The sequence below is a fragment of the Dendropsophus ebraccatus genome, chromosome 3, assembly GCF_027789765.1.
Source record: "Dendropsophus ebraccatus isolate aDenEbr1 chromosome 3, aDenEbr1.pat, whole genome shotgun sequence".
In the NCBI taxonomy this organism is placed as follows: Eukaryota; Metazoa; Chordata; class Amphibia; order Anura; family Hylidae; genus Dendropsophus; species Dendropsophus ebraccatus.
In genome coordinates, this window is record NC_091456.1 from 192,165,896 (window position 1) to 192,189,415 (window position 23,520).

Here is a 23,520-nt window from a genome sequence, read left to right on the forward strand (position 1 = left end):
TTCTAGTACGGGAATCTTCTCGCTGGAGTACCCCTTTAAACTGTACTGTGAGCAGTTCCTGACATGGACAGAGGTGGCGGCAGAGAGCACTGTACCAGACTGGAAAGAATACACCGCTTCTTGCAGGACATACAGCAGCTGATAAGTACCTGAAGACTGGAGATTTTTAGATAGAAGTAAATTACAAATCTATAGAACTTTCTGAAACCGGTTGATTTGAAAGTTTCACTATCGTTTCAGAAAACTTATGACACGACATAGAGACGTCATAGAGATGTGTTCATACCTGTACCGACTGGCAGAAGGAGCGGGGAGAGGACCACGCTGCAGCACGTCCTCTCCCCGCTCTGTCAGTGTGATCAGTCAGGCTCCATAGAGCTCCATTATCATTCCGACTGATCACGTGACAGAGCCGCGAGAGGATTACGCTTAGCGCGGTCTTCTCCCCACTCTATCACCCGATCGGTATAAACACTCGGACCCGGACCGATCAAAACTTCTGACATATCTCTCTGACGTCTCTATGATATGTCAAAAGTTTTCTGAAACAACAACACTTGAAAGAAAAGGATTTTTGTCGGAGTACCCCTTTAACATAAACCGGCATTGAGTTGCTGTAGTAACAGATGTAGCTGGGTGCGGAGAGCTGCTGTATCACTGGTGTCTTCTGGGAGGTATATGCAGTGATCTGTATACTAGGATCAGCTCTGTCCGCACCAATGATTTTGTATCTCTGTATATATATATATATATAAGCCGCCATTGTGCGTCATTCACTTCTGCTCGATAAAGGAGATAATACCTGCTGAACCGTCGTATCATAAAGTCACCTCCTCATCCGTGACCTCCTGGCTGCACTGTGACTACTCGTATACAAGTTTGGAGCTGCGGTATATGATATCTGTATTACCGCCAGATCTCCTATACACATGGGGAATACATAGCTGTGGTATATGATATCTGTATTACCGCCAGATCTCCTATACACATGGGGAATACATAGCTGTGGTATCTGGATTAGATTTGCTCTTTGGATAACAGACGTGTGAGTGATCATTGAGCGCTATGAACTGGCTTCTCCCTGGAGTGAATCTTTTTATGAGTAATAAGATTACATTTCTTAGTAAAACATTTCCCACATTCTGAACATGAAAATGGCTTCTCCCCTGTGTGAATTCTTTGATGGCGATAAACATTTGATTTATTAGAAAAACGTTTTCCACATTCTGAACATGAAAATGGCTTCTCTCCCGTATGAGTTCTTTCATGTAATGTGAGGATTGATTTCAAAGCAAAACATTTTCCACATTCTGAACATGAAAACGGCTTTTCTCCTGTATGAGTTCTTTCATGTTCAAAAAGCTTTGATTTAACAAGGAAACTTTTTCCACATTCCGAACATGAAAATGGCTTCTCTCCCGTATGAGTTCTTTCATGTAATGTGAGCGATGTTTTCAAAGCAAAACATTTTCCACATTCTGAACATGAAAACGGCTTTTCTCCTGTATGAGTTCTTTCATGTTCAAAAAGCTTTGATTTAACAAGGAAACTTTTTCCACATTCTGAACATGAAAATGGCTTTTCTCCTGTATGAGTCCTTTCATGTACGGTGAGTTGGTTTTTTTGAGCAAAACATTTTCCACATTCTGAACATGAAAATGGCTTCTCTCCTGTATGAGTTCTTTCATGTGAAGTGAGCGCTAATTTAAAAGAAAATTTTTTTTCACATTCCAAACATGAAAATGGCTTCTCTCCTGTATGATTTCTTTCGTGTAAAGTGAGCCCTGATTTAAAAGCAAAACATTTCCCACATTCTGAACATGAAAATGGCTTCTCCCCTGTGTGAATTTTTTGATGGCGATAAACATTTGATCTCTTAGAAAAACGTTTTCCACATTCTGAACATGAAAATGGCTTCTCTCCCGTGTGAGTTCTTTCATGTAATGTGAGGATTGATTTCAAAGCAAAACATTTTCCACATTCCGAACATGAAAATGGCTTCTCTCCTGTATGAGTTCTTTCATGTAATGTGAGCATTGATTTTAAAGCAAAATATTTTCCACATTCTGAACATGAAAATGGCTTCTCTCCTGTATGAGTTCTTTCATGTACAGTGAGCTTTGCTTTCAAAGCAAAACATTTTCCACATTCTGAACATGAAAATGGCTTTTCTCCTGTATGAGTCCTTTCATGTACGGTGAGTTGTTTTTTTTGAGCAAAACATTTGCCACATTCTGAACATGAAAATAACTTCTCTCCCGTATGAGTTCTTTCATGTATAGTGAGCGCTGATTTAAAAGGAAAACATTTCCCACATTGTAAACATGAAAATGGCTTCTCTCCTGTATGAGTTCTGTGATGTCTAGTGAGCACTGATTTAAAATCAAAACATTTTCCACAGTCTGAACATGAAAATGGCTTCTCTCCGGTATGAGTTCTTTCATGTATAGTGAGCATTGATTTAAAAGCAAAACATTTTCCACATTCTGAACATAAAAATGGCTTCTCTCCTGTATGAGTTCTTTCATGTATATTGAGCGTTGATTTAAAAGTAAAACATTTTCCACATTCCAAACATGAAAATGGCTTCTCTCCTGTATGAGTTCTTTCATGTGAAGTGAGCCTTGATTTAAAAGCAAAACATTTTCCACATTCTGAACATGAAAATGTCTTCTTCCCTGTGTGAATTTTTTGATGTTTTAAAAAATGACCTTTTTGAGTAAAACATTTTCCACATTCCGAACATGAAAATGGCTTCTCTCCTGTATGAGTTCTTTCATGTACAGTGAGCTTTGCTTTCAAAGCAAAACATTCTCCACATTCTGAACATGAAAATGGCTTTTCTCCTGTATGAGTCCTTTCATGTGCGGTGAGATGGTGTTTTTGAGCAAAACATTTGCCACATTCTGAACAAGAAAATGGCTTCTCCCCTGTGTGAATTCTTTCATGTATAGTCAGCTGTGATTTCTTAGTACAATGTTTCCCACACTCGGAGCATGAAAATGGGTTCTTTCTTGTGTGAGTTCTTTCATGTAAAGTGAGCTCTGATTTAACAGCAAAACATTTTCCACATTCTGAACATGAAAATAACTTCTCTCCCGTATGAGTTCTTTCATGTATAGTGAGCGCTGATTTAAAAGCAAAACATTTTCCACATTCAGAACATGAAAATGGCTTCTTTCCTGTGTGAATTGTTTGATGTTTTAAAAAATTACCTTTTTGAGTAAAACATTTTCCACATTCCGAACATGAAAATGGCTTCTCTCCTGTATGAGTTCTTTCATGTATAGTGAGCCTTGATTTAAAAGCAAAACATTTACCACATTCTGAACATGAAAATGGCTTCTCTCCTGTATGAGTTCTTTCATGAAGTGTGAGCGTTAGTTTCAATGCAAAACATTTGCCACATTCTGAACATGAAAATGGCTTCTCTCCTGTGTGAATTCTTTGATGTCTATTAAGATATGATTTATTAGAAAAACATTTTCCACATTCTGAACATAAAAATGGCTTCTCTCCTGTATGAGTTCTTTCATGAAGTGTGAGCGTTAGTTTCAATGCAAAACATTTCCCACATTCTGAACATGAAAATGGCTTTTCCCCTGTGTGAATTCTTTGATGTGTATAAAGATGTGATTTATTAGAAAAACATTTCCCACATTCTGAACATGAAAATGGCTTCTCCCCTGTGTGAATTCTTTGATGAGTATAAAGAGTTGATTTATCAGAAAAACATTTTCCACATTCTGAACATGAAAATGGCTTCTCCCCTGTGTGAATTCTTTGATGAGTATAAAGAGTTGATTTATTACAAAAACACTTTCCACATTCTGAACATAAAAATGGCTTCTCCCTTGTGTGAACTCTTTTATGTAATTTGAGTGTTGATTTCGATGTAAAACATTTCCCACATTCTGAACATGAAAATGGCTTCTTTCCCGTATGGGTACTTTCATGTATAGTTAGCTGTGATTTTGAAGTAAAACATTTTCCACATTCCGAACATGAAAATGGCTTCTCTCCCGTATGAGTTCTTTCATGTATAGTGAGCGCTGATTTAAAAGGAAAACATTTCCCACATTCTGAACATGAAAATGGCTTCTCCCTTGTGTGAATTCTTTCATGTATAGTGAGCCGTGATTTCTTAGTAAAATATTTCCCACACTCTGAGCATGAAAATGGGTTCTTTTTTGTGTGCGTTTTTTGATGTTGCATGAGTTGTGATTTTAGTATAAAACATCTTTCACATTCTGAACATGAAAATCTCTTCTTATTCTGCTTAATCTCTGATGAATCAGTAGCCAGGACTTGTATAGAAGGATGAGATGGCAGATCTTTGCTGTGAGGGGCTGGGGGTATATCTGGGGTAATAGAAGGTTCTTCATATGTATCTTGTGTGATCTGACCATCTGCTGTAATATCTGGAGATATCTGATGTCCCTCTGATCTCCGGGGACACTCAGCTGCCAAGAAGAAAGATGGGTTATTATTATTTAATAAGATAATGTTAGTAATGTTTGTTGGGCCCAGATCATAGTCTCTGTTATATACCTTCTAGGGGAGGAGTTCTAAACTTTATTGGTTTAAATTAAAATATTCCATTCGTCCTGGGGGGGGGGGGGGGGGGGGGTACCCCATATGTTATGCTGCCTGGCAGCCAGGGTGAGCCTCGATAGGTGGTGATTCCCTCCCTCTTCTCTCCTCACTATTCCTATGCTGCGGTCGCCCAGTTCCCGCCCACACTGAGTACTGATATCCCCTCTCCCAGGATGCTTTGCAGCAGATGGCTCCTCCCAGGGTAACAGGCCAGAGTATACCCCCAGCCCCAGTGGCGGATTATAATATGGGCGGTTTGGGCGGCCACATTATAATCCGCCACTGCACTGCCACGGCTGATGCGCGGCTGCCGGGGGTGTCCCGTCCTATCCCTGCCAGCGCGCGCATCAGAGAACTCCCCATCTATAAGGGGGACCATCTATAAGGGGGAATAGGGAAGAGGGGGACCATCTATAAGGGGGGGGAAGAGGGGAACCATCTATAAGGGGGGGGAAGAGGGAGACCATCTATAAGGGGGGGGAAGAGGGGACCATCTATAAGGGGGGGGAAGAGGGGAACCATCTATAAGGGGGGGAAGAGGGGGACCATGTATAAGGGGGGGAAGAGGGGGACCATGTATAGGGGGAGGAAGAGGGGGACCATCTATAAGGGGGGGAAGAGGGGGGCCATCTATAAGGGGGAAGAGGGGGACCATCTATAAGGGGAGGAAGAGGGGGACCATCTATAAGGGGGGGAAGAGGGGGACCATCTATAAGGGGAGGAAGAGGGGGACCATCTATGAGGGGAGGAAGAGGGGGACCATCTATAAGGGGGGGAAGAGGGGAACCATCTATAAGGGGAGGAAGAGGGGGACCATCTATAAGGGGAGGAAGAGGGGGACCATCTATAAGGGTGGGGAAGAGGGGAACCATCTATAAGGGGAGGAAGAGGGGGGCCATCTATAAGGGGGGGAATAGGGAAGAGGGGGAACATCTATAAGGGGGGAATAGGGAAGAGGGGGGCCATCTATAAGGGGGGGAAGAGGGGTCCAGCTGACATGCTCTGTGCTGCTGTGACCTCCCCTATAAGATCAGCACCCTCCTCTCCTGACATCCTCTGTGCTGCTCGGACCTCTCCTATAGATCAGCACCCTCCTCTGCTGACATCCTCTGTGCTGCTCGGACCTCTCCTATAGATCAGCACACTCCTCTCCTAACATCCTCTGTGCTGCTGTGACCTCCCCTTTAGATTAGCACCCTCCAATATGTTTATTGGGGGCAGTGGAGGTGGGGTGGACAATGCTTACTGGGGGAGCAGCAAGGGACCAAACATTCTGTTTATTGGGGCCAGCAGGGAGGGGAGGCAGGCAGTGTTTATTTGGGACAGCGCGTGTGTGTGTGTGTGTGTGTGGGGGGGGCTCTAGCGGATTATAATGTGGGCGATTTGGGCGGATTGAGCGGGGAGGGGGGCAGGTTGGGTGGACAGCCCGGGGCCCAGGGTACATTTAATCCTCCATTGCCCAGCCCAGACTATATCCGGTGTAACAGGCCAGAGTATATACCCCCAGCCCAGACTATATCCGGTGTAACAGGCCAGAGTATATACCCCCAGCCCAGACTATACCCGGTGTAACAGGCCAGAGTATATACCCCCAGCCCAGACTATACCCGGTGTAACAGAGTATATACCCCCAGCCCAGACTATACCCGGTGTAACAGGCCAGAGTATATACCCCCAGCCCAGACTATACCCGGTGTAACAGGCCAGAGTATATACCCCCAGCCCAGACTATACCCAGTGTAACAGAGTATATACCCCCAGCCCAGACTATACCCGGTGTAACAGGCCAGAGTATATACCCCCAGCCCAGACTATACCCAGTGTAACAGAGTATATACCCCCAGCCCAGACTATACCCGGTGTAACAGGCCAGAGTATATACCCCCAGCCCAGACTATACCCGGTGTAACAGAGTATATACCCCCAGCCCAGACAATACCCGGTGTAACAGAGTATATACCCCCAGCCCAGACTATACCCGGTGTAACAGGCCAGAGTATATACCCCCAGCCCAGACTATACCCGGTGTAACAGGCCAGAGTATATACCCCCAGCCCAGACTATACCCGGTGTAACAGAGTATATACCCCCAGCCCAGACTATACCCGGTGTAACAGAGTATATACCCCCAGCCCAGACTATACCCGGTGTACCAGGCCAGAGTATATACCCCCAGCCCAGACTATACCCGGTGTAACAGGCCAGAGTATATACCCCCAGCCCAGACTATACCCGGTGTAACAGGCCAGAGTATATACCCCCAGCCCAGACTATACCCGGTGTAACAGAGTATATACCCCCAGCCCAGACTATACCCGGTGTAACAGGCCAGAGTATATACCCCCAGCCCAGATTATACCCGGTGTAACAGAGTATATACCCCCAGCCCAGACTATACCTGGTGTAACAGGCCAGAGTATATACCCCCAGCCCAGACTATACCCGGGGTTAAAATGGCCTAGGCTAGATTATACCCCGGAGTATATTTCGGCCTAGGCCAATTCATACCCCCATGAAATCAGCAGCAGTGAGTGATAGACACAAGAATTACTTAAAGGGGTATTCCCCCAAAATTATTTTTGCATTAATACGTTGCCCACCCGTAGCTTTCCATCTTTCCAATATAAATTTATTATGGATTCTGCACAGTTTTGCTGTTATCTAGGTGCCCCCACCCCCACCGTTTGCATAGAATCATCAGCTCTCAGTCCACTCCAACACGCTCCCTGCTCCTGGCCCCGACCCTCCGAGACGGCATCACGTGTCCTCAGTCTCTTCAATGGGCCGGGTTAGCGATTCTAACCCAGTCCACTGAAGAGAGGGAGGGCACTGACACAGTGACAGCTGCTGCTGCTGATCACTGTCTACCTCTCTGGAAGCACCCCCCCCCCCCCCCCCGCACCTGAACTGATGAGTGGCCGCCCGCGGCACCCGACATCCCCCCCCCCCCCCCCCCGCACCTGAACTGATGAGCGGACGCCTGCAGCACCCGCCCCCAACCCCGCCCCTGAACTGTTGAGCGGACGCCCGCGGCAACAGACACCTCCTCCCCCCAACCCCCCCCGCACCTGAACTGATGAGCAGTGGCCGCCCGCAGCACCCGACACCCACCCCCCGCGGCACCTGACATCCCCCAAATCTGAAATGACCAGTGGTCACTGCCCGCGGCACCCAACATCCATACGCCCCTCCCCCACCAACTGGAAACTGGAACTGACCTGATGAGCATATCACTCATTCAGCTCTACTATGCTGTTCATTCAGCTCTACTATGCTGCTCACTAAACTTTGCTATGCCGCTCACTCAACTCTGCTATGCCGCTCGCTCAACTCTGCTATATCGCTTGCTCAACTCTGCTATGTTGCTCATTCAACTCTGCTATGCCGCTCATTCAACTGCGTATGCGGCTCATTCAACTCTGCTATATCGCTCACTCAACTCTGCTATATCGCTCATTAAACTCTGCTATATCGCTCACTCAACTCTGCTATGTCGCTCATTCAACTCTGCTATGTCGCTCATTCAACTCTGCTATGCCGCTCATTCAACTCTGCTATATCCCTTATTCAACTCTGCTATATCGCTCACTGAACTCTGCTATGTCGCTCATTCAACTCTGCTATATCGCTCATTCAACTCTGCTATATCGCTCATTCAACTCTGCTATATCGCTCATTCAACTCTGCTATATCGCTCATTCAACTCTGCTATATCGCTCATTCAACTCTGCTATATCGCTCATTCAACTCTGCTATATCGCTCATTCAACTCTGCTATATCGCTCATTCAACTCAGCTATATCGCTCATTCAACTCTGCTATATCGCTCATTCAACTTTGCTATATCGCTCCTTCAACTCTGCTATATCTCACACTCAACTCTGCTATGCTGCTCATTCAACTCTGATATATCTACTGCATATTAGCTCTGCTACATCATGTACCAGTTAGACATAAGCATTGCATGATGGGAAATGTAGTTTTCTGGCCGGCGCCATGTTGGATATAGATCGGCTTTTTAAAAAACTTGTAACTGTGAAGCGGAAGCAGCTAGAAAGACGGGAGACGGCTCAACGGGAGACAAGGAGTAATGCCAGCTAGGTTTGGGAGCATTTTATTTTTTTAGCTCTTGGGGGGAATACCCCATACCCCAATTCACCATGTTAGGCCCCATTCACACGTCCGTGTCAGTTTTTACTGTCAGGAAATCCTGATCAGGAGGCATCAAATGTCATCAGGAAAGTATCAGGATTTCCTGACAGTAATCCGTTTTTTCTTTCAGGAAACCATCAGGAAACCATCAGGAAAAGCCTTCAGAATTTCCTGATGAGAAGGAAAAAATAGGATATGATGTAGTTGTAGTTCTACAACTGGATGGTCACAGCTTGCAGAACTACAACTCCCATCATGGCCGACTGACAGGTCATGATGGGAGTTGTACTTCTGCAGTCTGTGGCCACCCAGGTTGCAGGTCATGATGGGAGTTGTAATTCTGCAACCTGGATGGCCACAAGCTGCAGAAGTACAACTCCCATCATGACCTGTCAGTCGGACATGATGGGAGTTGTAGTTCTGCAACCTGGATGGCCACAGGCAATTCCTACAGGTCATGATGGGAGTTTTAGTTCTGGGGGGGAGGGATCTCACCTGTCCGGGCCTGATTTGGAGATCGGCGGGGGGTCGGGGGGGTCGTCGCTGACGGTCCCGGAGGTGGTCGTCGCTGAGGCCCTAGGCCAGGGCCGTTTCTAGCACTGTGCAGGCGGGGCCACTGCACGGGGCGCTGACAGCTAGGGGGCGCCCTCCCTCACCACACAGCATCAGTGATGTTCTGCACAGGCAGCAGGCTCGGACATTGGAGCCAGGGCCGTCTTAACAGTATTATGGGCCCCTGGGCAGAGGTGAGAATTGCCCCCCCCAACCGCCACCATCAAATCCCCCACATCTTTGCATATAGTGCCCCCCATAGTAGCCAATCCCCCCCATATAGTGCCCCCCATAGTAGCCAATCCCCCCATATAGTGCCCCCCATAGTAGCCAGTGCCCCCCATAGTAGCCAGTGCCCCCCATAGTAGCCAGTGCCCCCCATAGTAGCCACTGCCCCCCATAGTAGCCAGTGCCCCCCATAGTAGCCACTGCCCCCATAGTAGCCAGTGCCCCCCATAGTAGCCAGTGCCCCCATAGTAGCCAGTCCCCCCCCCATAGTAGCCAGTGCCCCCCACAGTAGCCAGTGCCCCCATAGTAGCCAGTCCCCCCCCATAGTAGCCAGTGCCCCCCACAGTAGCCAGTGCCCCCATAGTAGCCAGTGCCCCCCATAGTAGCCAGTGCCCCCATAGTAGCCACTGCCCCCCATAGTAGCCAGTGCCCCCCATAGTAGCCACTGCCCCCCATAGTAGCCAGTGCCCCCCATAGTAGCCAGTCCCCCCCATAGTAGCCAGTGCCCCCATAGTAGCCAGTCCCCCCCCATAGTAGCCAGTGCCCCCCATAGTAGCCAGTGCCCCCATAGTAGCCAGTCCCTCCCCATAGTAGCCAGTGCCCCCCAAAACAATAAACCAGTTACTCACCCGTCCGCCGGCCCCAGCAGCTGATGTCTCCCGGCAGCGCGCTCCCATCATCCTCCGGGCACAGGCAGTGGGGTACAGAGACGCTGCCTGTGCCGGAAGTGTCCGGCTGCACGACACATCCAGGACACAGGCAGCATCTCTGTACCCCGCTGCCTGTGCCCGGAGGATGTCGGGAGTGGCGCGCTGCCGGGAGACATCAGCTGCTGGGGCCGGCGGACGGGTGAGTTCCTGGACCGCCCGCCCCTTCTATCGCCGCTTAGCTGAGCCGATCAGAAGCCCAGGAAAGTGCTGCTCATTGCACTTTCCTGGGCTTCTGATCGGCTGTCAGCTGAGAAGCGATAGAAGGGGCGGGCGGAGGGGGTCGCTCAGGGCCGCTCACTATGCATATGCATAGTGAGCGGCAATAGAGGGGGCGGGCGGGACGGCTTCCTTGCGGTGCTCAGCCCTGCTTGGGAGCCGTCTTCGCTTTATAGGACGCACTTAGTTTTATAAGTGCGTCTTATGAAGCCAAAAATACAGGTGACAGAGGGCAGGGGCCCCCTAGGACGCAAGGGCCCCCGGGCAGCCGCCTACCCTGCCCAATGGATAAGACAGCCCTGATTGGAGCGCCCCCACACACAGCACCTGGCTCCTGGGGGCTCCTTTGTGGCCTGTGACCAGAGGGAAGAGGATAGAGGAGGCAGCAGGGACTCCCCCATGTTCCCCCCTGCGGCTCTCCTCCTCATCCAGCACAGGCAGCAGCTCCAGTGTGAGGCGTCTCCTCCCCCGACCCGGCCTGCACACAGCTGAGGAGAAGGTCTGTGTAAGTGCTGCTGCTGTCTGCAGGGGGAGAGGGGGGTGACTGTGGGGGATCAGCAGTGCAGTGTTGGGGTGTATGTGATTGTGGAGTGGGGGGCAGCTTCATACCCCACAGTCTATACTTTCTTATCTTCCCTCTAACTTTCATCCTTTCCCCCTTAGCTGACAAGACTCTGCAGCTTCAGTCAGGAGGAGGAGGAGGAGGAGGAGGAGGAGGAGGAGGAGGAGGAGGGGGGGGGGGGAGGGTTAGTGGCATAGGACCTCTGCCTGGTGATTTAACCCTTCCTAGACTGCACCCAGCTACAAAAAGTTACTGCACTATATTTGTGTGTAAAGAGTGCAAAGGTATGTGTGATGTCCTATGTAATGTATAGTGTGCTGTGTGTGTGTGATATCCTATGTAATGTATAGTGTGCTGTGTGTGTGTGATATCCTATGTAATGTATAGTGTGCTGTGTGTGTGATATCCTATGTAATGTATAGTGTGCTGTGTGTGTGATATCCTATGTAATGTATAGTGTGCTGTGTGTGATATCCTATGTAATGTATAGTGCGCTGTGTGTGATATCCTATGTAATGTATAGTGTGCTGTGTGTGATATCCTATGTAATGTATAGTGTGCTGTGTGTGATATCCTATGTAATGTATAGTGCGCTGTGTGTGATATCCTATGTAATGTATAGTGTGCTGTGTGTGATATCCTATGTAATGTATAGTATGCTGTGTGTGATATCCTATGTAATGTATAGTGCGCTGTGTGTGTGATATCCTATGTAATGTATAGTGTGCTGTGTGTGATATCCTATGTAATGTATAGTGTGCTGTGTGTGATATCCTATGTTATGTATAGTGTGCTGTGTGTGATATCCTATGTAATGTATAGTGTGCTGTGTGTGATATCCTATGTTATGTATAGTGTGCTGTGTGTGTGATATCCTATGTAATGTATAGTGCGCTGTGTGTGTGATATCCTATGTAATGTATAGTGTGCTGTGTGTGATATCCTATGTTATGTATAGTGTGCTGTGTGTGTGATATCCTATGTAATGTATAGTGTGCTGTGTGTGATATCCTATGTAATGTATAGTGTGCTGTGTGTGATATCCTATGTTATGTATAGTGTGCTGTGTGTGTGATATCCTATGTAATGTATAGTGTGCTGTGTGTGATATCCTATGTTATGTATAGTGTGCTGTGTGTGTGATATCCTATGTAATGTATAGTGTGCTGTGTGTGATATCCTATGTTATGTATAGTGTGCTGTTTGTGTTCTATGTATGTGTGATGTCCATACTGTGTAGTATACAAGTATAGTGTGTGTTGATTTGTCTGTATATACACTAGAGATGAGACAATTTAGGGTAGCTTCACACGTACCGGATTCGCAGCAGATCTCACGCTGCCAGTTTGGAAGTGTGATTTGCAATGGGGTTACATACCCACAACTGGCAGCATGAAATCCGTTGCGAATCCGGTAAGTGTGAAGCTACCCTTACAGTAAGGGCCCTTTTACACAGAAAGATTATCTGACAGATTATCTGCCAAAGATTTGAAGCCAAAGCCTGAAATGGACTATAAACAGAAATCAAGTCATAAAGGAAAGCCTGAGATTTTTCCTCTTTTCAAATCCATTCCTGGTTTTGGCTTCAAATCTTTGGCAGATAATCTGTCAGATAATCTTTCTGTGTAAAAGGGCCCTAAGGTCCAGAACCAGACCCACATGGTGCAGCTGTTGATAACGCAGCCTGGAAAAGAAAAAAAGATACAGCTACACCATCCGATTCTGGTTCAGGTTCAAACTAAGGCTAGGTTCACACTGCGTTTTCAGCATCCGTTTAACGCATCCGTTTTTTGCAAAAAACGCATGAAAAACGGATTGCAAAAAACGGATTCATTTGTGTGCATCCGTTTTTCCATTGACTTCCATTATAAAAAAAAACGGATCCGTTTTTTTTGGCGGACCAAAACGGACCAAAAAACGTTGCTGACCCTATTTTTCTGGACGTTAAAAAAAACGGATCCGTTAAACGGATGCTGAAAACGCAGTGTGAACCTAGCCTTACCAAGAGTTTATAAGGGCACATCCACACATGCCGCATTTGCAGTAAATTTCACGCTGGGAGTATCACAGTGAAATCTGCTGCTATACTGATTTCTATTCCAGTCTATGGCGCTCCATTCTTCCATTCTTCCATTCCTGAGGCGGATTTTCATTCCTCTGGAAGAATGTATAGTGCCATAGACTTGTAAAAGATAAAGCAAATCATTAACTAAGGGCCCTATTCCACCGAACGATTATCGTTCAGATTATCGTTAACCCCTTAAGGACAGAGCCTGAAATGGCCTTAAGGACCGGAGCAAATTTTATGAATTTGACCAGTGTCACTTTATTCATTAATAACTTCGGGATGCTTTTACCTATCCGGCTGATTCTGAGATTGTTTTCTCGTGACATATTGTACTTCACATTTCTTGTAAATTGGAGTCGATACTTATAACGAATCTTTATGAAAAAACCCAAAATAGCGTGAAAAATTGTGAAAAAATGCATTTTTCCAACTTTAAAACTTTTCTGCTTATACAGAAAATGGTTATACCACATAAATTATATATTAAATAGCATTAGCAACATGTCTACTTTATGTTGGCGGCATTTATTAAACTATATTTCATTTTTTTTAGACAATAGGAAGCTTAAAACATTAGCAGCAAATTTCCAAATTTTCAGTAAAATTTCAAAATCAGATATTTTTAGGGAACTGTTCAGGTTTAAAGTGTATTTGAGGGGACTGTGTGTTAGAAAGCCTCACGAAGCACCCCATTTCAGAAACTGCACCCCCTAAACTCTGCAAAAGCACATCCAGAAAGTTTTTTAACCCTTTAGGGGAGTCACAGAAATAAAAGCTAAGTGTGTAAGAAATTTGAAAATTTTAATTTTCTGTGCAGAGATTTTATTGTAATCCAATATTTTTCATAATTATAAACCTATTACCAGAGAAATGCACCCCAATATTGATTGCCCCATTTCTGCAGTTTATAGAAATACCCCATATGTGGCCCTATTGCGCTATTTGACGCAACCACAAGCCTCAGATATAAGGGACGCCTAGTGAATTTCAATGGCTCCGTTATTTTTGGTCATTTTTGACTGTACCACTTCAGGTTGGCAGAGGCTCTGGGGTGCCAAAACCTAAAAAACACCCCTAAAGGGATACCATTTAGAAAACTACACCCCTCAAGGAATGTAACAAGGGGTGCGGTGAGCATCTGGACCCCACAGGTGCTTCACAGATTTTCCAAACAATATGGCTTGAAAAAAGACTAAAGTATTTTTTACACTAAAATGTTGTTCTAGCCTTCAATTTTTCATTTTCACAAAGGGATAAAAGGAAAAAAAAAACACAAAACATGTAGCGCAGTTTCTCCCGAGTACGGAAATACCCCACATGTGGACATAAAGTGCCAAGGGGGCGCAGGACGAGCCTCCAAAGGGAAGGAGCGCCAATTGGCTTTTGGAAGCTGGATTTCACTGGAATGGATTTCAAGGGCCATGTCGCATTTACAGAGCCCTCGTGCTGCCAAGACACTGGAAACCCCCCACAAGTGACCCCATTCTGGAAACTACACCCCTCAAGGAATCTAACAAGGGGTGCAGTGAGCATATGGACCCCACTGGTGACGGGCACAAATGTGGAAAAATGTGACGTGAAAGTGAAAATTTTCATTTTTTCACTTTCATGGCACAAATGTGCCCGTCATCCAGGGGTCCATATCCTCACTGCACCCCTTGTTAGATTCCTTGAGGGGTGTAGTTTCCAGAATGGGGTCACTTGTGGGGGGTTTCCAGTGTTTTGGCAGCACAAGGGCTCTGTAAATGCGACATGGCGTTCATCATCCATTCTAGCCAAATCCAACCTCTAAAATCCAAATGGCGCTCCTTCCCTTCGGAGGCTTGCCCTGCACCCACATGGCGCTTTATGTCCACATGTGGGGTATTTACGGACTCGGGGGAAATTGCTCTACACATTTTGTGTGTTTTTTTCTCTTTTAACCCCTTGTGAAAATAATAAATTCAAGGCTAGACCAACATTATAGTGTAAAAAATTTAATATTTCATTTTCACGCCACATTGTTCCACATTTGTGCCCGTCACCAGTGGGGTCCATATGCTGACTACACCCCTTGTTACATTCCTTGAGGGGTGTAGTTTCCATAATAGGGTCACTTGTGGGGGGTTTAACTGTCTTGGCAACACAGGGGCCTTTTGAATGCAACATGGCCCCTCGAAATCCATTCCATCCAAATCCAGCCTTCAAAAACCAAATGGCGCACCTTCCCTTTGGAGGCTTACCCTGCACCCGCATGGCGCTTTATGTCCACATGTGGGGTATTTCCGTACTCAGGGGAAATTGCTCTACACATTGTGTTTTTTTTTATCTTTTAACCCCTTGTGAAAATGAAAAAATCAAGACAAGATCAATGATTTAGAGTAAAAATTTTAAAAAAATTACACTAAATGTTGGTCTAGCCTTGATTTTTTTCCATTTCCACAAGGGGTTAAAAAAGAAAATGAACACAAAACGTGTAGGGTAGTTTCCCCTGAGTACGAAAATACCCCACATGTGGACATAATTTGCCATATGGGCACAGGGCAAGTCACCAAAAGGACAGAGCGCCATTTAGAGGCTGGAATGGGGGATGGAGGCCATGTCGCAATTACAAAGCTCCTGTGCTGCCAGAACAGTAGAAACCCCCGACAAGTGACCCAATTCTGGAAACTACACCCCATAAGGAATCTAACAAGGGGTGCAGTGAGCATATGGACCCCACTAGTGATGGGCACATGTGTAGGACATGTGCCGTGAAAATAAAAAATACCATTTTTTTCATTTTCACGTCCCAAATGTGGCCGTCACCAGGGGGCCATATACCCGCTGCCCCACTTGTTAGATTCCTTATGGGGTGTAGTTTCCAGAATGGGGTCACTTGTGGGGGGTTTCTACTGTCCTGGCCGCACAGAGGCTTTGTAATTGCATCATGGCATCCTCTAATGGGAATGGCGGCCATACCTACTTAGCTGGGGAAAAGGGACAATTCTAATTTATTTGGGGGTATTAGGCCAATTATTAGTTTATAAGGTTGGAAATGACAGGTGTCCATCAAACTCAATCTGTGTTGATCCAGAGGAAGGCAAAAACCCCTCGTGAGGCAGACGACAGTAGCCTCATCACAGGGGAAAAATTCCTTCCCGACTCCATAATGGCGATCAGAATAATCCCCGGATCAACGTGACCCCTGAAATAGGAATAAGGGACAGAATTTAGATAATGTAGAACCCCAGTGACGTGTAGTGCGCCTTGGAGCGATCCAGTATGCAGAGGCCGGGGTGATCAGGACAGGTGTCACACTGGTAAATGGTGTCCTTCCTGATCCCCCTGTTACTCCACACTCTGCACTTCTTCTGGGGTCTCCCGTTTTCCAGTGTGGGGGACGTCACCTGGAAAATGTTGTCCTGGTGCGATACGGGGTCCTTCATATCCAGAAGCGCTGGGGCCGCTCCATGGCTGCTAAATATTAGGGCGCTATTACTACTTCTGATATGTTCGGATCGTGCCGCAAGCTACAGTAGCTCGGGCAGCGAGGGACCGGAAGAGGGGGTGCTGGTATAAAGGTTATCCCCGTACAGGTGGTGACCTTTATCCAGCAGTGGGATGATCAGTTCCCGGACGATCTTCCCACTTGTTCCGAGGATGGGGGGGGGGGGCATCTGGGGGCTGGATTCGGGTGTCCCTTCCTTCATACACTCTAAGGGTACGTGCACACTGCGGAATCGCGAAGGATAACCCTTTGTGCATTCCGCAGTTGGCACCCGCCGGCGGACTGATGCAGGCGCACGTTTCCGTCCGTGTCGCAGACTCCATTCTATGCACGGGCGGATTCCGCTCTGCGTCCAACGTGTTGATGGAATGACGGATAATGGAATCCACCCATGCATAGGATAGAGTCTATGACACGGGCGGAGACGCGCCCCTGCATCAGTCCGCCGGCGGGTGCCAGCTGCGGAATGCACAAAGGGTTATCCTTCGCCATTCCGCAGTGTGCACGTACCCTAAATCTGTAAGTGTACCCTGAGGTACTCTCACAGAGTTTGTAGAATTTCACGCCATACCGTCATCTCTTATTGGGACGGTACTGGCGGAAAAGACGTGTCTGGGGGGCAGCGTACGCTACGCTACTCCCAGACACGTCACTGGATGATGAGGAGGATGAGGATGAATGGAGGAAAGAAGGATCCCCCCAATTCATCCTCACTGGCTGTTTCGGTGTCGGAGGCAATAATAATGTATGCGTCCGATACCGAAAACACCCTGGGGGCCATCTTTATATGGGGATTGGTATATGGGGTATGTAGTGGTGTAGTGTAAAACTTTATTCAATGTAGTGTGGTGTAATGTAGTGTTTTTTACGTGTTTTTTACAGTAAGTATACAAAAAAAACCTACGCCAAAAATGGTGTTGCTGATGAATGCCGCACTTATGTTCGGCACTTATCAGCAGACCGTGGCAGTAGGATATAAAAAAAAAACACCCTACGCCAAAAAGGAGGAGTTGCTGATTAGCAGCGCACTTTCGTGCGATGCTGATCAACACTCAGCGGCGATAGGGTGCGGAAAATAGAAAAAAAAAAAAATTGGGAAAAAAAATTTTTTTTTTACTACATTCTGAACATCCCTGTAGTGGCTGATACGTGTATTACACTTATCAGCCGCTAGGGGGCAGCAGAGCGCAAGATCCGAAAATAGACGACGCTGGAGCCGGAAAAATACGAAAATAGACGACGCTGGAGCCGGAAAGAGACGATCGGGACTCACGGAAGAAGCCGAAGTCCCGACAAGAGGAAGTGGACGCCGGGAACCCGGAAGACGCCGATCAGGACCCCGGGACAGGTGAGTAATGTACAAATACCTGCTCCGGACCCCTCAGCTACCTAGCTGAGGGGTCCGGAGCAGGTATTTATTACTTGTGGGGACTTTGATCGGGACGGTGGTACCGTGACCACCATTACTTTTTACAGTAATGGCGGTCGGTGCCGTCCTCGGACAGCACCGACCGCCATTTTTTTTCCGGGTCATCGGGCCACCGATGGCCCGGAAAGGTTCCGATCGCCGCTATGGGCTTATCAGCCAATAGCGGCGATCGTCGGCATGGGGGGGGTTAACAACCCTCCATGCCGACAGGGAGAGATGGCCTGCTATGTATTATAGCAGGCTATCTCCCCCGATCGGGACCCGGCCGGCCGCGGCGCCCGTTTAAAGGGATGACGTACCGGCACGTCATGGGTCCTTAAGTGACAGTGATCCATGACGTGCCGGTACGTCATGGGTCCTTAAGAGGTTAAATCGTTCGAATCTGAACGATAATCGTTCGGTTGAAATGCAGTTAACAATTAACGACCGAACGAGAAATCGATGATCGTTTTATAAGACCTGGACCTATTTTTATCGTTGCTCGTTCGCAAAACGTTCGCAAATCGTTCGCATTGAATAAGACATCGTTCGGTCGTTCGCAATAGATACGAACGCAATTGCGAATAAATAGCGAAGGAAAAACGATCGCAATTACGATCATAAGTAACGATTATCGTTCCATGGAAATGGGTGAACGTTTTCAGGTCTTTCGCAATAGCGGTCGTTTGAGATCGTTAATCGTTAGCGATTATGCGAACGATAATCGTTCGGTGGAATAGTACCCTTAGACTTTCCAGGTAATGCTACTAGCGGTGCCCAGAAGATGCCAAAATGCTTCCTTACCCTGTGTTCTATGTCTTCTGTAGAACATTTAGGTGCTGAAACGGTCTAATATTTTGGCGCATGAAACAAGCAGAGAGCTGGGAACTAGTCACCTGGGCTGTGACTAGTCATGGCTCTCTGCCTGTCCGTGAGCTCTGCAGGATGACTGACAGGAAAATAGGTCGGTTAGAAGCCTCTTTTCCTGTCAGTCATATCAGAACGCATCCTTTTTTTTTTACCGTACACAAAAATTCAGTCTACTGCGTTTTTGTGTATGTTAAAAAAACAGAAGTCAATGGAGAAACAGATCAGAACGAATGCACACGAGCATCCATTTTTCCATCCATTTTTATCCGTTTTTTGGAAAAACATTGCAAAAAAGTAGTGTGAACCCAGCCTTAGTAAATTCAGAGGGGCCTGCTCCGGAATCAATGCGACTCCAACTACAACAGCTGCAAACACTACTACTCCCAGCATGTACTGACAGTCCACAGCCCTCAGAATATACTGGAAGTTGAAGTACAAATGAACAGACACCTCAAGGTGTTGTCATCTCACAAGCTATAACTTCCAGCATACCCTGAGAGCTTCATAAGTGTAAGGCATTCTGAGAGTTGTAGTTGTTATTCAATGAAGCTGTGGTGTCTGTTCTCACTGGTTCCTTCTGTAGGTATCCCCCAGCATAAGCCCTCCCAGGAGTCCAGGACACATGTTCCATATAGGGGCGCTCTGCAGTGTGTGTCCCACCCAGACCTCGCACCTCACTCAGCAGTGATTGATAGCGCCCCCCCCCCCCCCCCTTAATAGGAGGTGGGGGGGACGCTTTTATCAGAGTCGCCCTGTTGCCAAAATGGCCTAGAAACTGCCCTGCCCTAGGCGCTGCTCCGGTCCGGGGATGGGGCTGGCAAGGAGTCTGATGCGGTAAGCCCCAGGGGGATTTGGGAGCTATGGCGGCAGCAAGGCGGCAGGTCAGGGTGCCGCTCGCAGTGCAGTGCAGAGTGCTGGCTGCGGGCGGCCTGCTGGTGGTGAGGTTCTGGAGGGAGGTTTGAGAGCGGGCGGCGTGCAGTACAGTGCAGAGGTACGAGAAGGGGTGTGGGCTTGGGGGATCGGTGCGGCGGGCTGCCCTGAGGTCCGGGTGCCTCAGCGGAGGGGTGGCTCTTAATCATCCGGAATCACGGGCACTTTCCTGATGTACATCAGGTAAAGTGCCCGCGATTCCGGCGCTCCCATAGACTTCTATGGGGGCGTCCGGGCCGGAATTCCGGACAAAAATAGGACATGTCCTATTTTTTCCGGATCATTTTTCCTGAACGGACACCCTTCCAGAAAAATCCCTGCAGTGTCCCAGAACGCGCAAGGACTACTACTCCTATTATGGCCATTTCTCTTGCTGTGTCCATGCCTGTTCTGGTGGGTGTTTGCACTGCAACTGCTGCTGGTTTTCCCCTAGTATTCTCTGGTAATGTGCATTATCATGTATGTTCTCATGTATTCCTGTGTATTATTGCATTGTACAGTGGTATGCAAGGCTGTTGATCACGTGACCGTGCCAGTGCCCTGTAACCATGGTTCCTCCAATGGGCGACTAGCTCTGGCCAGGAGCAACCATGTGACCTCCCACTTCCTCCTAACAAGTTAGTCTTCCCCCTGCTTCCAAGCAAGGAGGATGTGTGTCGTCCCTCTCCTGCCTCAGAGGAGTTGGACTTCTTCTCTGCAGCTCCCACTTCACCACTAGAAGTGTGGATCGAGTGCTCTGCTGTATTCAAGTCTTCGGCTGTATCTGCCTGCTCAAGTGTCCGGAGTCTTCTCTCTCATCTGGGTGTCATTCCGTTATCTCTCCTCATCGCTACAAGGATTCACAGCAAGTATTACTCTCAAGCTAATCCACCCAGCAACGCTATTTCTCTCATACTCCTACTCCCATCATCCGGCACGTATTCTCACAGCCTATGCAGCACCACTCCTGCTTTATTTGTCAAAGCCTGCTATATACCCGGTTGCATCCGGACAGAACTGTTGCTACTAGTTACCTCATCTATAATAAAACCGCTGTTACTGAACCCTGGCATTGGTGTCCACTAACTGGTGCCCTGACTAAGTGCAGCGAGGAATCGCATGCCCATCATCACCCGCAGATTCCACAGACCGGCCCTACAGCTGTGCTGCCCTCAGGCCTATACCGTGACAAGTATAACCCCTGCAGCTGCCCCGGTCATTGCCCGCTCATAACACCAGCACTGCGGAAGTGGCCTCCAGGGGCCAGGGCATCGCATGTCCGTGACTAATTGAAGTCTATGGGTCCGGAAATCCGGATGGTTTTTCCGGACGTGTGAAGGGGGCTTTATTGGGGATTCGGCTTTGTCTGCTGAGTCAGGTGAGAAGCTGCTGATGGAAATCTTAAAAATCTAAACACATTGGGGAGATTTATCAATCATGGTGTAAAGTGAGACTGGCTCGGTTGCCCCCAGCAACCAATCAGATTCCACCTTTCATTCTTCACAGACTCTTTGGAAAATGAAAGGTGGAATCTGATTGGTTGCTAGGGGCAACTGAGCCAGTGTCACTTTACACCATGTTTGATAAATCTCTCCCATAGGCGACATTTATCATTGTGTTTTGGATATAAGGAGATTTTTTTGTACTTAATAATAAGGAGATTTTGTGCACTTCATAAATATCTCTGCGAGACTTTTTAATGGTTTTGCGCTAGTTTACATCAGTTTCCAATGCCTGAACCTTTCTTCAATGTTTGCAAAGGGGGGAGGGGTTCTATTAACTTGTTTTCATTAGATTTATAATGTTCAAATTTTCGTTTCTTGCGCAAAATCCTCCCCTAGTGTAAGTTTGAAGCCAAGCTGCTTTAGGCTGGGTTCACACTGTCTTTTTGCAGTCGTTTTTTTTTTTTTATTAGCAAAATGGATAAAAAAGAAGCGTTTGTGTGCCTCCGTTTTGATCAATTTTTCCGTTAACTTCCATAGTAAAAAACTGATAAAAATGCATTTTTTTTTAGCGTACACAAAAAAATGTGGTTTTAATCCGTTTTTCAGTCCTTTTTTTGTTTGCAAAAGAGGATGGAAAAAAAAACGGACTGTAAAAAATGCATCGTGAACCCGGCCTTATGCTAAGTTTACATGGAGCGATAATTCGCCCGATCGTACGATTAACGATTTCGAAGTAACAATTTTTTTTATAACGATCAGCGTTTAGATGGTACGATATATCGTACAGAAAATTCGATGTGCGAATGTTTTGGGATCGTTTTGCGATCGTTCTCGCACATAGGTAAAATCAGTGAACGACTGTTTACACGGAACGAACTGCGAATTTTTTGCGAACGACGAACAACGATTTATGAACCTGTTAAAAGATCAAAATGAACGATTTTTCGATCTTCGTTCGATCGTTCGCCGCGTTTACACGTACGATTATCGTACGAATTCGATCGTTATTCTGCAAATTCGCACGATAATCTCTCCGCATAAACCCAGTATTAGGCCTTATGGTACTTTTACACTGAGCGATAATTCGCCCGATCGCGCGATTAACGATTTTGAATGAACTATTTTTTTTTTAGAACAATTGGCGTTTAGATGGAACGATACATCGTACGGAATATTCACATTGCGATCGCTTTGCGATCGTTTTGCGAACGCTTAGCCTATCTCACACATAGGGGAAATCATTAAAAGACTGTTTACACTGTACGATCTGCAAATTTTTTGCGAACGATCAACGATGATTTGAGAACATGTTGAAAGATCAAAATGAACGATTTTTTGCTCATCATTTAATCGTTCGCTGTGTTTACACGTATGATTATCGTTCGAATTCAACCGTTATCGTGCAAATTCGTACGATCAATCGTTCCGTGTAAAAGGACCCTTAGGGCCCTATTCCACCAGACAATTATCGTTCAGATTATCGTTAAATCGTTCGAATCTAAACGATAATCGTTCGGTTGAAATGCAGTTAACAATTAACGACCGAACAAGAAATCGTTGATCGCTTTATAAGACCTGGACCTATTTTTATCGTTGCTCGTTCGCAAAACGTTCGCAAATCGTTCGCATTGAAAAAGAAATCATTCAGTCGTACGCAATAGATACGAACGCAATAGCGAATAAATAGCGAAGAAAAAACGATCGCAATTATGATCATAACTAACGATTATCGTTCCATGGAAATGAGTGAACGTTTTCAGGTCTTTCGCAATAGCGGTCGTTTGAGATCGTTAATCGTTAACGATTATGCAAACTATAATCGTCCGGTGGAATAGGGCCCTTATTCACATGTTCAGTAAGTCTTCTGCACCGCAAAATCTCCCACTATTTTTACTCCGTGGTCCGTATAAATTCATCCGTATTTGCATCCGTATCGCATCCGTTTCCGTAAAATTTGAATAGTACTAGTTTCATACCTCCCAACTGTCCTGGATTCCGCGGGACAGTCCCGTTTCCGGAGTGCTGTCCCGCGGTCCCGGAACGGCACCCAGTATCCCGCATTATATGTGGCCCCACCGAAAAAAAAAACAATAAACCAGTAACTCACCTGTCCGCTGTCCGCCGGTCCCAGCACTCCCGTCATTCTTTGGGGCAGGCAGCGGGTATACAGACACTGACTGTACCGGAAGTGACCTGCAGCCTCTGTCATGAATTACTTCCGGCACAGTCAGTGTCTGTATACCCCGCTGCCCGCCCCAGAGGATGACGGGAGTGCGCGCTCTGCCGGGAGAGGAGCTGCTGGGACCGGCGGACAGGTGAGTTACTGGTTTATTGT

At 46.8% G+C, this 23,520-nt stretch overlaps 2 protein-coding genes across 2 annotated transcripts in view; both read right to left on the bottom strand.

Annotated features, from left to right (window-relative positions):
• The window catches only part of LOC138786631 (uncharacterized), a 491,239-nt gene that overhangs the window by 419,500 nt on the left and 48,219 nt on the right, over nucleotides 1-23,520 (bottom strand). The gene's annotated exons all lie outside the window — the stretch shown is intronic.
• LOC138787601 (uncharacterized) overlaps nucleotides 1-23,520 on the bottom strand; it is a 109,951-nt gene that overhangs the window by 52,711 nt on the left and 33,720 nt on the right. The window contains 1 exon segment of the mRNA XM_069964943.1: nucleotides 1,072-4,185. Within this exon segment, the coding sequence (XP_069821044.1) occupies nucleotides 1,072-4,185 (3,114 nt within the window).